The sequence below is a fragment of the Coptis chinensis genome, chromosome 9 (genome assembly GCF_015680905.1).
Source record: "Coptis chinensis isolate HL-2020 chromosome 9, ASM1568090v1, whole genome shotgun sequence".
Lineage (NCBI taxonomy): Eukaryota > Viridiplantae > Streptophyta > Magnoliopsida > Ranunculales > Ranunculaceae > Coptis > Coptis chinensis.
The window spans coordinates 51,006,788-51,021,581 of record NC_141464.1 but is presented as its reverse complement, the minus strand read 5'-3'; the positions used below and the strand labels follow the sequence as shown (position 1 = coordinate 51,021,581).

The window sequence follows — 14,794 nt, the reverse complement described above, 5'->3', positions numbered from 1 at the left end:
GTTTTCCCGAAATAATTTCGCATTTCGTATTTGGCTGATTGAACTACCCATATCCGTAGATTGAAACAGATCGGTGGATGGGAGTCACTGTGTCTAGAATGTGGCTACAGTGACTGTACCTCTATCCCACCCCTATATATATATATATCTTGTAGTAATTCACATACAATGGGTTGATTGAATTTTGATCACTTATTTTATGTATGTGATTTCTTAGGGGGGGTTTATTTAATTTGCATATTGAATGACTTGTAACTTGTACTGTAATATTCTAGTAATCTTTTTGTCATTACCACAATGTGTTAAATTTGTATGGTCTCATTTTGATGAATATTTATCAAGTACTTGTTGATATGGAAAGGAGAGACGAAAGTCTCAGTTTGTTTGTGGATTGTAACACAGCAAGTTTTAAGTGGGTGCTTTGGCTAATTAGCCATCCTTAGAGATCGAGTTAGAGACTTAGAGTACTTGGAATGAGCTCACTAGGAATAGGATTGGAGCTATGTATAGGTATGTCAGTATTGCAAATAGAAATTAGACATGTAGAGATAAGGAAGCATGTATTTGTAATGAGTAAACCCAAGAACAAATGGGTTGTAAAGACAGTTCAAATTACTCATTATGCTTATTGACGCCTAAGGAGATACATTAATGAAAATGTACACGATAGGCAAGAAGTAGAGTGTTGGGCAGCACCACCATCTGTACAAGTGCACTGCACATATGATGTTTCACTAAGAATGTAGATTTGGGTAGGGAACATATGGGGATAGGGGAGTAAGAAGTGAGTGAAGGATCATTTTTCAGACACGTTTTTTTAGGAATAAGGGTAGGGAGGCTTATAGAGGATAATTAATAATGAAATAATGTGTAATCTTCTTTGGTTCTTTTGACTGGTTTGTAAGTTTTCCAAGCTGCTATTGCACATTGCAAAAACTCTAGAGCAAGAAGTCTTTCTCGTTCTTTGTTTTGACAATTTCTTACATCCCTTATAAATACGGAGAGACCTCTCATTCCAGACAAGGCCATCTCCTCCGACCACTTACTTTCAAGATTCAATTTTTATTTCTCAGATCCGTTAAAATAAGCAGAAATAACAAAATCTAGCTTCAACGATTTGGAATTCACAGGTTTTGAGTTAAATATACCTTGAAATCGTCACCTCATGCTTCTTCAATTCTCTTTCTGAGCTTTTCTCCTTGAAATTATTCAAAGCCGAAATAATCCCTTTCAAATGAGTGACAAAAAAAATCAAAACCACAAACCAATTCAAAACAAAACAAAAAATCAATCAAAATCAATTTAAGAAATTATTACTTTGAATAAATCTGGATCTAAAAACTCTTTTTCATCTTCTTCTGAGTTGGCGGAGTGTGTGTGGAGAGAGGGAGAAGACTGGAGAGTCTAGCGGCGGAGAGAGAGCGAGAGGAGAAAAAGTAAAGTTGTGTTTTATATTTCAAAGATTTTAATTTGCAACACTTAGCAAACGATTTTTAAGCGTTAGCAATTAATTCTTAAAATTCACTGAAATAAAGTAACGATTTATAACATTACTAACGCTATATAAGCGTTGGCAACTTGCTAATAGTACATAACCGTTGCAAAGCAAAAAATGTCTGTGTTGCAAATATCCTATTATGGTGTAGTGTGGGTTTTTAAATACTGGTTTTTAAACATATTACAACAATATATATTTTATTTAAACAATTATATCAATATGAAAAATGCGGGTATTATATTTATGGACCCATTGTGTGTACATATTGTAGCAAATAAATATGTGGCACGTGACAACACCTTCTTAACGCTCGAATATAGTCTTAGTGTGGGTAGGAAGTACCAGACCATAACACACTTTAAGTCCAAGTCCTGACTAACTCACTTTCTAGGTTCGAGAGTGAAATAAAAAAAGGAAACTCGGAATTGGTTAGAGTAGTAGGTTCGGATTACTAACTCTTGACTAGTAACTACTTTAATCCGAAACTACCAAGTTCATTCAGAACTCCAACTCCCAATCTGAACTTGAACATGTTTTATTGTTGTTTAAGTCAATAAAGAATACTTATTGATTTGGGAAACACTAACTTCTAGAAGAGTCTGGATAAGACTTGATAAGAGATTGTTTATCAGTTAAACACTAATTACTTAATTCACAACTAATTATGAAACCTAATCTATTATTATAAATAGAATAGTTAAACTACGTTTTGAGTTTGATTTCTCTTTATAGAATACGTAGGCAGTCATTAAAGAACGTGGTTCAACTCATCATCTTCTAGATCTCTTATTCTTATTAATTAAATATTTCTAATTGTCCTTTGATCACCAACAAAATATTTGTTTCTAAATTAGGAAAAATCATCACACAATTCCTCTCCATTTATTGTTTTTGAAAATGACACAACATAATGTATCTTCAGATTTTTCCTAATTATTACTTATTACCTAATATTTTTTTTAAGAAAAACAATTTTACAAACTCCCTGTTTTTTTATTGCAAGGGATAAAAACAATCCATTAACCATTACGTAGGTGTTTGTCCAGTGGCCTTTTGGTCAAGGGAGGTTGGTCTCATGTTCAATCCCGCGGTCCCGCCTTCACAAGGGAAACAATAAGTCAAAGCGGTAGGGAATAAAAAACAAAAAAAAAAAAAATGTTACTGACCAGCCTACTTAGCCCATTGGGCTTTAAATAGTACGTGTCTAAAGCCCACAAACTTATAAAAAAAAAAAAAAAAACTTCTTCTCTTCTCTTTTCTCTCCCCGAGAGAAGAAAAAAAAAGCCCCCACCTCAAAAATAAAATGACGTCATCTGATTCTTCTGAACAAGAAAACAGCTATGCTCTAAAACAAGACGAAGAAGAGCCAGAAGAAGAAGAGCCAGAAGAAGAAGAAGAAGTGCCCGAGGAGGAATCAATATTAGATACCCAATCAGAAGCTAATAACAATTATGGTAATAATTTATATTATTTTTTTATTTTGTATATTGTTTTGGAATCATAATGTTTTTATGTTAATGTCACCTGCTTCATTTCATGACTATCTTGTATCTTATTTATATGTTGATACTTTTGCTTAGTAAAGAGAAAGATCATTAATTACACAAGTAATAAACACAATCCATAACCACATGTTTAATAACATAAGACGATCCCACCTAACTACATAAAACACAGCATTTAATTTCCTTAAAGAATGTAGACCACTGATACAGAAAACCTTTACAGATAGAATAACTAAAGGAAGTTCTCATTTGGTTTGAAATCATCAATTCCAGGTCATCACTGGTCAACATTAGGGGCTCAAGTGTAGGTACCTTACTTGGATTAGCTTTTGGTGCTTGTTTTAAAGAGTCTCTGTTTAGAATCCTGTCGTTGTTGAGTTGATTAGAATAAGGTTAGTAGAATTGAAAGGATATAAATATTTTTGTGTATGCTTCAATTAAGAGCAAGAGTGCCGACCTTCCAGTATACGACTTATTTTGTTTCAGATGTTTGGCTTCTCCTGGTATTAATGGTGTCATTGCTTGCTGGGGCTTAATGATGCGTAGTTGGTTTCTTGTATGTCTGTAGTTGTGGCCTTGTAGGATAGTAATCCTGCATTGTGCTCCCATTCATTTTATTCAGGCAGTGACTTATGATTGGTTTGAGTTAAGATTTTGCTCACGTCGTCTGTGTTGCTAGTTTTAGATTGATAAATTTGGACATTTATTGATATTGATAAGCTAGAAAGCATGTTTATGCAGGTTCCAACTAGCAAAGTTGGTAAAACCTTTGGGTGATGATACCAGAGGTCTGGGGTTCTGAACCCCGCCAGCATCAATTAGTTACTGATCTCGTTTAAAAACACGCTTGCTAATATATTTGTATATATACTTTAAAAAAAAGAAAAAAAAAATGTTTATGAACAGGAGGGGTTGTGTCTGACATAATACAGATACGAAGATACCAATAAGTCTTTAAAACGGGTATGGCGAGGTCAACATAATGTATAATTCTATATATGGGTTGTGTGTAAGTGTTCAATTTGTTATAAATTCATCTTATTATATACAATACAATTGATGTGATTCAACCCATTTACGAGGCTCCTGAAAATTTAGATAAACAATCCACTGCATTTATATTCAATCAGTATACACTCACATCGTAAGTTTAGCACGCAACTAGAGATCAAAATGTTCACCATGTCTATTTCTGATACTATAATAAAGGATCCAAAAGTAATCCCAATGATCCAATAGTAACCCTAATTCATCTTATTATATGCAATTGATGTAGTTCAACTCATTTACAAGGCTTGTACATTAGTCTGTTTATGTTAACTTTTCAATTTCGAGATAGGAGAATGAAGAGTTAAAGACCTTTAAAATTGTAGAAAGGATCACGTATTCGTTAACTTCTTTTATTATGTATGTGCATTTTCAAGTCTTATATCAAATTAGTGTCTTGATCATGTTTGGCGGTGTCCCAGAAGTGTCCAGTTTAGGCACTTATTTCGCATGTTCCACATGCCAGAGTATTTGGATTTCATACACCGCCACAAAATCCTTTTTGGAGTGAGTGCCTCCTATTTGTTGACTAATGAAAACTTTATTTGAATCTTTCTTTCGTTCCATCTCTTCCTTTGGCTTCATGTTGCGTCTATAGTATTTCTTGCTTGAACACCTAAAGATTAATCACTTCGTCAATGCTACCTCTATGACCAGTTTCTTTGTCCATCTTCATAATCTAATGTCGTTATTCTAAGTTTTTAGGGAGAAAGAAATTGTGTTTTCCATTTGCAACGACATTATGTTCTATTCTTTTGTTTTTATTGGTCAAATGTAAATATGAAGCATGGTAGATTAGTTCCCCTACAGTTGCCTATCCACCTCCTCTCTTTCGGTGCTATGCACTGCACAAATTACGGAGATAACCTACAAAGTAAAAAGGTTCAAACACATATAAACAGCGCACACGCATCAAAGGAAAAAGCAAAGCAACAGAATCCGACCCTCAATAAATAATGTCATGAAGTATAGAACACGTCTAGGAATCAATTATGAAAAGGGACATTTTTCAAAGTCAACAGAGAAAATGAAAATAAATAAAAAAGAATAAGAATTCATATAAAAGCTCTTACTGAAATAAGTACCTCATAAAAATCACAAAGTAGACCCTCGAAGTGCTTCATGTTTCTCTCGAGCCAAATGCCCCAGATGATATATTGATATCAAAAGGGTGCATACACCGTAGATTTTGGCACATTTTAGTACCCTTGAGTTTTATAAGGGTATAAATCGTATAATAAGCTCCTCCCTATTCTTAGTGGTGTAAGTATTCATAGTCTGGGAAAATTCAGTTCTAGGTTAACAGCTGGGCATTAGTTATCCTTGGTGCGTCCGGTATTGTTGGTGCATTTCTGTTTCACTTTCATAATTGTGCACATTGCTACAACTGAATACAATTGTGCCGTGTCTGGTGCCTATTCTTCAATTTCAAATACAACTGTCCCGCCTCAAAGTTATAGAGACTTGCCCAAAGGTCTAACAGATTTCTGATTTTTCTGTTCCTACATATAAGTCTGATGGAACGTATCTTGAACCTCTTCCATAGTTTTGCTGCAAGCACTTTATTGATGCTTGCTTTGTTTCTTTATTGATTTCTTCTATTCTCCCTTGTAGATTCCAGTCCCGAGGTAGAATCCGAGGGGCATGACAAGGACTTGAGGCTGGAAAAATCTAAAGGAAGTCTAGTTTCACATAGATATGACGAAGAGGATAGTGGTAGCTATTATGATTCTCCCTACCCTTCAAATGATGCACTCGAAACACAAGTCATGGAGCTAGCACGTGTGGGAAAAGGGGACTCTAAGACTGAAACTTTGAGTAAAAATAAAGTCGTATATGAAGCTAAGAGGTCTGAAGAATCTATTTCTGGTAATAAAGGTGCTACATCTGAACCATTGAAGAGGACCCCCATTGAGGCTTGCAAAAGTGCACAGAAACAATATGGTGAATCTCACTGCGGGACCCAAGATCATTCAATTAGTACTTTTACTGGTGCTAAAAAGACCAAGTCCGCTTTTGTTGGCAAGAAAAAGGGAGCATCTGAGATTCTGATGAGAGATGGGTCTGCTAATAAAGTCGTTAATAGAAGTTCATGTTCGAAGAAAGAAAATAAGCTAATGGACATGCAATCAGGAGAAAACGTTAAGCTTAAGGCATCAAGGTATGGTGCCACTGGTTCACTCTACACCTAAGTTTTGCTTTTATACTCCCTCTAGAAGCGTTACTTCCATTTGATATGAACTTCCTCTTGTGGTGCTTAGCTTAGTTAATCCCTGTTGCATTCCCATCCTGGACCAGTTTCTAACAACTGTTAGGTTTCCAGCTCACTTACTCCAAAGATAAGGCCTAGGAGTTTGTCCCCTCCTATTGAATCGGAGGATGGAACTAAAAGACCCGCAATCATCTGTGATTTCTTTGCTAGAGGATGGTGCATCAAAGGGAGTTCATGCAAGTTCCTTCATAGGAAAGATGGTATGGATAATACTAGCATGTTTTCCAATCAAGATGTTCCCACTAAAAGTTCAAATGATAATTTCAAGGACTCAGGTATGTTAAGATAGCTTTTGGGGTCTTCATATCCATTAACCACTTGCACCTGATGGTGACAATTTCTAATAGTGCTTTTTCCTGTAGTAGGTTTGAGGGTGGAAAACGAAAAATCTTCTGTTCAGAAGTCTAAGCCTTTGGCTTCCTCCGAAAGCCAAAGATCCCGCCAGTCAGTTGACAAACATGATAAGCATTGTTCACTGGTTCCCGACGATCTTAAATCAGATAATCCTGGCAGTGGTTGGCAACATTTAGGTTCTGCTAGTGGATTCCAGTGTAAGTCCAATAACAGCGAAGAATATAACAGGTCTTTGGGGATTCCCTTACTTAATGAAATCCGCAATCATCATTCCCATTTCATGGATGACAAGAGACTAAATGGTGAAGAATATGTCAGAGGGTATTCCTCATCCATGACTAACTTGCTTCCTGAACATAGGTTTCTTTCAAGTGGGTCTCCTATACCATCAAGCGTATATAGAAATAGCAGCAGTTCCCTTGCTTATGAGAAAAGTATCGGCGAGCCGCCTAATCTGATATTGGAAAGTCAGTCTATGAAATATGTTGCCCGTACATCATCTGGATTCATTAGTTCTCCTATCTCAAGTTTCATCACCTCTTTCCCATCTAGATCTTCTTCCATGCTTGGTCACTCTCCTTCAACATTCTACTCAAGGCCTGAGCAAGAAATCCTGTCCCTTCATCGTTCTACTGGACATCATTTTCGATCCACTATTAGCAATTGGGAGCCATCTGTACCTTTCCGACCTTCTTTTCATATATCCTCAATTATGTCTTCGCCAAAAAATCAGTATGATCCCCTTCTGGATAGCATTGATCCCCCGAATGGAGGCGAAAGGACTGTTTGGGGTTCTTCTGTTAGTCAAAGCGCAACCACCCATAATACGTCAAATCAGCAGGCAAATGGTGATCCCATTTCTTTTCATCAAAAGCCTCAGTATGGTTTATCAGAGAACAGTGTGTCCAGTCATGGTGTTGATGGATTTACAACTCCAGCAGACGTAACAGCAACTTTTGGGGCTCAACAACAGAATAACAGATCCCTTTCTAAAGAAGAGAATCGTTTGAAGTCTGGTCGTTTTCTAAATTCTACAAATGCCAAGGATGTGGATCTTGATCATAAGCATAGTCATCAAGGAGATGGTGGAAATCACACTAAGGAATCTAAGGCACTGAAGCTTTTTCGTGCTTCGCTTATTGAATTTGTGAAAGAGTTAGTCAAACCATACTGGCGTGAGGGTCACCTGAGCAAGGATGCTCACAATACTATAGTTAAAAAGGCAGTTGAAAAGGTGCTACACTCATTACAGCCCCAGCAAATTCCAAATACAACAGAGTCTACTACTGAATATCTTTCTGCATCTCAGCCTAAACTTGCAAAACTTGTCGAGGTGATTTTCAGGATTTCATAAGCCTCATTAAGAGAATACGTTTAGTTTAAGTTTGGGATGTATTCAATGGCCGGCATTTACCTTCTATTTGCTCTTAAATGCAGGGATATGTCGGTAGGTATGCCAAATCTTGAGCTTCCTGTTGTGGAAAGGTCTACAAACTGTACAAATACCTATTATTGCAGTAAGATAGGGGGCGCTCTTATAAACACCAATGTTGGGGTTGAAACTAGTTTCGTGTGGTATGCATTGAATTTCTGGTTAAAGATTTTTGATTTCTAGCAATGATACATTGAGAGACATTTAGCTCTTCTCTTCTTATTTCTGTTTTTAACTTTTTATACAAATATTGGTTTTGTAGGTACTAAATAAATATTATATGTATCTGAGGTAGAACTTAATATATGAATTAGGAAGTCAAGATACACTGAGGACCTTGTGAAAATATCGGCGAGTGGAGTGCGGATGTTAATAGGTTTGGAGTAAAAAAAAAAATTGTTTAGAGTAAGATATAATTTGTGTTTCAGTGAGCTTGTTGTGTTGAGTTTCCTTAGACAGTTTCCTCTTTTTAGGTCTTTCTTCGTCTTTTAGCCTGTACTCTTTGTCAACTTTTTGGATTGTATCATTTGCTATATACATGGAACTTTCTTAACATCTGGAATTGAAGTTACCTCTTGTTGATTACGTGGATTGCTTCATAATGTGCACAATTTGTTCTTTATGCATTGACCTACCTTCGCTAATACTTTTATTATTTGAGTGAGTGATGTGTGAATCTTTATGTCATAATATCTTGTAGACTTCTACTGTTATTGTGTTCTACGATTGACATTAGTCAAATTAGCATCTTCGTTGAACTATGAGGGCGATGATAGTGAGTGTAGTGCTAGGGGAGAGGGGAAACCCAAGGGTTGGTGGATCTAGGCTTAAACTATTGCAAGTAAAAGACCTCATTAGAATTTTGACAGAGCTTAGGCAGTCTTTAAGAGACTATATTCTACTGTTGTTGTGTACTACAATTGGGATTACCATCTTTGTTGAACTATGAGGACAATGATTGTGAGTGTAGTTCTAGGGGAGAGAGGAAACCCAAGGATTCATGGGTCTAGGCTTAAACTATTGCAAGTAAAAAGACCTCATTAGAAGTTTGACAGAGCTTAGGTTGTCTTTAAGGTACTATATTGTAGATTCTTTCTCACCAAGTTGGGCAGGGAATCTGTGGGATTAATTGTTTTGAGTGGTGAAGTATTTCTGCGGATGCTGCCTTTAGTAGCGTGTAGTGGAAGAATGATTACAGTACAACTTTACAAGGATTACAGTACAACTTTACAAGGCGGTCTTCTGTTACAGGTGGAAGTTAGATGTTAATTTCAGAATGGTAATCATACTGAGTTTACCTTTGGGGTCTATGGTCTGTCAATTGACCAAAATTTTATTTTATTCTGGGATAAACTTGTGGGTCTCTATGTTTTCGGTGGTGTTGATTCTTGATGAATTGCCTGAAGTCAGGTTCTCCTAACAGAGGAAAGAGGTCTGTCAAGCAATTATGTGTTTGAGGAAATTTCATGATATCATTGGGGCTTTTTATCCTTCTCGAGTGGGCAAGTCCAGTTAGACCAGCAAGCAAGATTTCCCAGTTTCTAGATAGGAATTATGAAATTAATTCAGCGTGGGGTCTAGGTTGGCTTTGTACGATGCTTATGCGCAGTGGTTATCATCGAATTTGTATAGTCAGGAGTCGGGACTCTGTCCGGGGTTGAGCTTGTGTGGTGTAGTAATCCTGAACTTACTAGATGTTGGATTTACTCTGCGGAGTCTGCGCAGGAGTTAAAATGTTGGATTTGGATACTATGTGAATAGACCTAACATTAGTTTTCTAGAAAATTGAAGAATAAAGTCAAAATTAGTGGCTTTCTCAAGCAGATTGTAAGTGCTGGATGTGTAGGAAGAGAAGGGGGCGAAATATGATTGGAAAATTCAGGCGTCAAAATATGCAAAAAGGCTTCGAGAGGGAAATAGGATGGCGGCAAAACTCTAGATGATTTGCTGGAGTGAGTTTTTATGCAGAACCCTACCAGTTTGGTACTTTGGTTGACGATGTGCCCTGCTCCCCTTAAGCACCATTTCCACCGAGGAGAGTCAAGAGCTTACAGCCCTATTCTAGAGATGGCGTCTGGTGAGGGATTTTGAGTTTCTGGTTATTAGACACGTGGTAGCAACGTCTTTCCTAATGAAATTTTCAGCTGTTGGAATCATGGAATGTGAAGAGTGGTTTTATATGTGCATTTTTGAATTCTAAGAATCTAATAAACTGGCGGATGGTCTGCAATATAAATACATAACTTCTTTATTATTTGCATATAATGATAGCGATTGAATCGACAATAGATTGTTCAACCCCATGACTAATACTGGTAATAAATCATACGAGGTGTTTTGCAATCGGTCATCTTTATATAGTTGTAAGAATCTTATTCAAATTTAAGTTTGAGATAGTCCAATTTGAACAATACTTAACAATTATTTTAGTATAAAAGCTAATGAAAATCAAACACCTTCTAACCTCTAAGTATAGCAATTGAATTATCGATATCTCAAACGTGTTCATAATAATATTCGTGAAGTTTCGTTTTGCTCCTACCACAAAAAAATCTGTGTAATGATTGAGAGTTTAATTCGTATAATTATGCAAAATTAATAATATGCATTTTGTTTTGTTTCCACCCATCACTTTTGGGTCGTATTTGCGTGTGTATATTAATTAATTTGGCTTAGGTGCAGGATGTAAGTTGGTTAAGTAGTAGTCGCAAAAAGATTCTTATATGATCATTGAATCAAATCTTAAATCTTATCAAGTGTCATTATTTGAAATTTTTAACATTTGGTCATACTGTTAATAGTAATATTTGTGTTTGGTCAATAAGTAAGTCAGGTGATAGCATGTGCAGGGCATTTGAGCCATTTCTAGAAAATATTAGATAGAATAAGACGGTCAACTCAAAGTCAACGCAGTCAACCGTCAATTTTGGCCCAAACACAAATAAACCATCAATTGATCAACTGCAAATTATCAAATTAAAAAGTGGCCCAAAAACTAAATAGCTCTTGATTTAAACTTATTTTTTGAGCTGCAATTGTAACTGAACAGGGTTCGAGTCTAGGCTCTCCAAACCCGTCCTTGAACATCATTGCCCGTATGTTTTTCCTCCTTCAGAGCTTCAATGTATGATAAGGTGAAAGCCGGCTTTCGGGAGCTTTACCCATGCGAATTCGCTTTTGCAATCAAAGATTAAAACATTGGAATTTTTAGGAGTTTAAAATATCACAGTGGTGCCAATATCCCTTAAATTGTGCTTGTTTACCTTACCTATAACAGTTTACATCGAATTAAACTTACAACTCGAGCAAAGTTTTGGGTAGTTGGTGACTGGTGAGTGGTTTCACCTTTAAAAATCGGACAGAAATGATGCGAATTCCGTGAAATCCTTACTACTTTTGAAAACTGCAAAATATTTACCCACATTTGCATCTTTTGATAGGAACTTTAGAGTAGAAACACCTATCATCTACGTACAACCTTCCCATTCTATGTCGAAAACTGTTCTCTGTTCTTATCCCCAAGTTTACCTGGAGATGTTTACAGGCAACACAAGCATATTCTATGTCCTCAACTGCTCGTGACATGGAAAATGTATCACGTATACTAAAGAGTGTTCAAGTAAACTCACCTGTATCAACTATCAACTATTCAACTTTACTCAAACCAGGAGTAATAGTACGACAGGGGTTACTGATTTATAGAGCTTACAAGCTATCTAAATTCGTCATCACCAGATCAACATGAAAGAAAGAAACCTTGAATGAGGATGTTGACAAATGCCTCCAGAATCCAACCAAAACTGTTTTTCACGTTTCTATGATATGTTTCATTCAAAGGGTTGAGTATGGTCTTATCTGGTCTTGCATGTTTCGTCTTACTTTTTACGTACCAAAAGGAATCCCACTTGTATGAAATCTTGTAAACATTTTCATCATCATTGTTGAATTTGGAAGTATGGCTGTTTGGGGATGTCTTTTCTCACCCTTCTTGTTAGGTATATGGTTATGTATGCGTGCCGTGATGCAACTCTGATATATTTTGTCGCCAGGTTGAATTGCACAATCAAGAAATCGATAAAGAATGTCCCAACAGAGACATGGAGCTTTCGTGGGTTGGTCTCCATGTACAAGTAATCTTTTGGTGCAGTTTCCATTAATTTTTTCCCCCATTTTATTGTTTTCATGAGGTCACAATATCTCTTTTCTTTTCTCCCTAGCTTGTCCGGACAAAATATGAAAGCAGAAGATTGACCTAGCTAGACAATTGGATTGAGCAGGTGAGGTTTCTTTCACTTCACATGCTTGTGCAGTTCCTCCTGCTTGATTTAAGCTCACAAATCATGGATATTATATGTTTATCCAATATTCCAATTGACCAATTTAAAGGAAAACATCGTTCATTTGATTCTCAAAGTACACAGGAGGGGACAAAAGCTGGCATGGGACTTCGGTTCCAGTGGGTGCAAGGACATTGGTAATTTTGCACACATACATAGGGTTGGTGTTTATGTAACCAAAGAAATACAATGGCAATCATATAATAAAAATACTTATGATGTAAATCCTTAGACATTTAGGGGAAGTAAAATGGCAATTCCAATTTCTGATGAGATTATTCTTCTTTGTTTGAATACTTGTAACATTGCGTTTTGTATGGGAAATTACCTGTTTGAAAAAGCCATCTATTTTCCCTTTTAATGTTTCACGAATTCTTGAAGATAAAGTGTATTTTTTTCATCCTTTTCATTTCTCCTATTTCCTTTGTACAGTCTTTTACTGGTTATTAAATATTTAAAACAGATAGAATTAGAATTACACATTTTCGAAAATTAAGAATTTTTCTGTTTGGCAATTTTTGCTATATTGGAATGGAAACCTCAAATCCCTAAAATTAAAGAATTGTAAGTTTCTATAGGAACAGAAACTTGAGAGGATATAAGTCTTTGAATTATATTTTCAATTCCAATTCCCAAAAAAAAAACTTCCAAACAGACTCATTTAAATTTCATTAGATACTTATTAGTCCCTTTGACTCGTGGCACCACGCCCTTCCACAATACAAAACCATTTTCATTCATAGTGTAGGTCAAGTGGTCAACTCTACAGAGAAATCTCAAGTAAAACAACCAATACTCCTCAAAAGCTTGAGCTGCTATGGGAGTATGGGACCATAAGGTTATAGTATTCAAGTCCCGGCTTGTGTGTTTAAAACTTTTTGGTGCCCATAACAATTTTGTAGGTGCTTAAGTATACCACACCACGCAATCTTGATTAATTATGTAACAAATTACCACTTTTTCAACTTGGTAGTCATACTGTGAAGTATTCTTGTTTGTAGGTTGTAGGTTGGTAGTTTTGGAAATGTTAGGAATATATGAAAGAAATGGTCCCAGAGCCACACAAGATATGGTCATTGGTAGGGAAGAGAGCCCAGTCAAATGCAAAAGTAAGAGAAAATCTGGTTTTGATTATTTGTTTAGGCGGAGGATGTCGAGAGGTAGGGCACAATATCCCCGCAATTCGTGCGCACTTCACTTCTTATTTGATAATCCTCTTTTCTTTATTCAACTCTACTTTCTGTCCTCACACTTTTTTTCTTTAAGTCTAACGATGCACCGACCCCACTGCCATCTCACGTGCTCACGTGACTTCTTTACTGCTTTTTTAATCTGATCTTTATTTATTTATTTTTAAACAGTAAGATTATTCATGTTTATGTACACCTTTTTGGTTCTTGCAGCTTAATTATAGTTATTTTGTTTGTTTAGTAGTGCTGCCAAATCTAGTTTAAAATTAGTCCTAAATCTTGGGTTCAGAATTTACCAGTCCTTTCTCCAACTATCTTTTGACTAGTAAAAGAGTCTTGAACCATGTTGTGGTGTTGTAAATATCCAACATATATTACATTATCAACTAATGATATGCGTCCACAATTTACCAATGAGCTAACCGATCTTTTACTCTTTCAAAGTTTGGTAGGAAAGAAATAATGTTACCTCTAGTTATATTTTGTTCTGATGCCTATTTCACTTTTACATTAGTACGTGAAAATCTTATTAGAAAAGAGTTAAAATGGTAAACAAAATTGATTTCGGAGGAGAACAAAAGGGAGAGTAAGGACATATATACCAAATCATTTGAAACACCTACATTTGTGATACCTAATGATAAACCACATTTTGAAGAAAATGACATTAGGCCATTGTCTTTTTATATAAGATTCTCGCACACGGAATTGCAAATCCTTTTTCTTACCAGCAATCGTACTCATATCAGTGTTTTCCATGGCCTTACTTGTGATGAATTCTTTTGAGGTGCTGTATAAGTTAGGTTTACATTCAGTTTTTGTTGCAGCAAGAAAGTGTGTATGATTATGATCTATCAATTGAAAATGATCCATGGTTTAGGAATTAGGAGGCTGTCCAATCCCAATAATTGTGCTTGGAGATGCAACAATAATTTTGATAAATAAACTTAGTTTTATGCTGAATGATATAATGAGTGAGCGTTTGTTGAAAAAAACTTTATAATGAGTGAGCGTGAACACTCCTTCCGATCTAAAACAATACGAAACATTAATAATACAGTATAATCGTTTTGTTAGAAGGAGTGTTCACTCTCACCTTCCTATCTCATTGACAAAAATAGTTTTCCAAATTGTACGTACATTTCTTTTTTGGATGTGT

At 36.0% G+C, this 14,794-nt stretch overlaps 1 protein-coding gene across 9 annotated transcripts; it reads left to right on the top strand.

Moving 5' to 3' along the window:
• Positions 1-2,720: 2,720 nt before the first annotated feature.
• On the top strand, positions 2,721-12,785 carry LOC147476544 (protein FRIGIDA-ESSENTIAL 1-like). Of its 9 annotated transcripts, none has more exons than XR_015207440.1 (8): positions 2,722-2,952; positions 5,665-6,211; positions 6,374-6,597; positions 6,685-8,009; positions 8,114-8,251; positions 12,158-12,238; positions 12,326-12,385; positions 12,543-12,785. XR_015207440.1 is itself a non-coding variant. In XM_086582058.1 (5 exons), exons 1-5 carry the CDS (start codon positions 2,802-2,804, stop codon positions 8,141-8,143), a joined length of 2,274 nt encoding a protein of 757 aa, XP_086438184.1. In that variant the 5' UTR covers positions 2,722-2,801; the 3' UTR covers positions 8,144-8,440. The 9 variants fall into 9 exon arrangements, 2 of the variants coding, with proteins under 2 accessions (XP_086438184.1, XP_086438183.1); XR_015207437.1 differs by having other exon boundaries at positions 12,530-12,785; XR_015207438.1 differs by having other exon boundaries at positions 12,523-12,785.
• Positions 12,786-14,794: the final 2,009 nt, after the last annotated feature.

Coding starts and splice junctions, on each gene's coding strand:
- LOC147476544 (XM_086582057.1), top strand. CDS start 2,802: ATGACGTCATCTGATTCTTCTGAACAAGAAAACAGCTATGCTCTAAAA. Junction 2,953..5,664: donor AGAAGCTAATAACAATTATG/GTAATAATTTAT, acceptor TCTCCCTTGTAG/ATTCCAGTCCCGAGGTAGAA. Junction 6,598..6,684: donor TGATAATTTCAAGGACTCAG/GTATGTTAAGAT, acceptor TTTTTCCTGTAG/TAGGTTTGAGGGTGGAAAAC.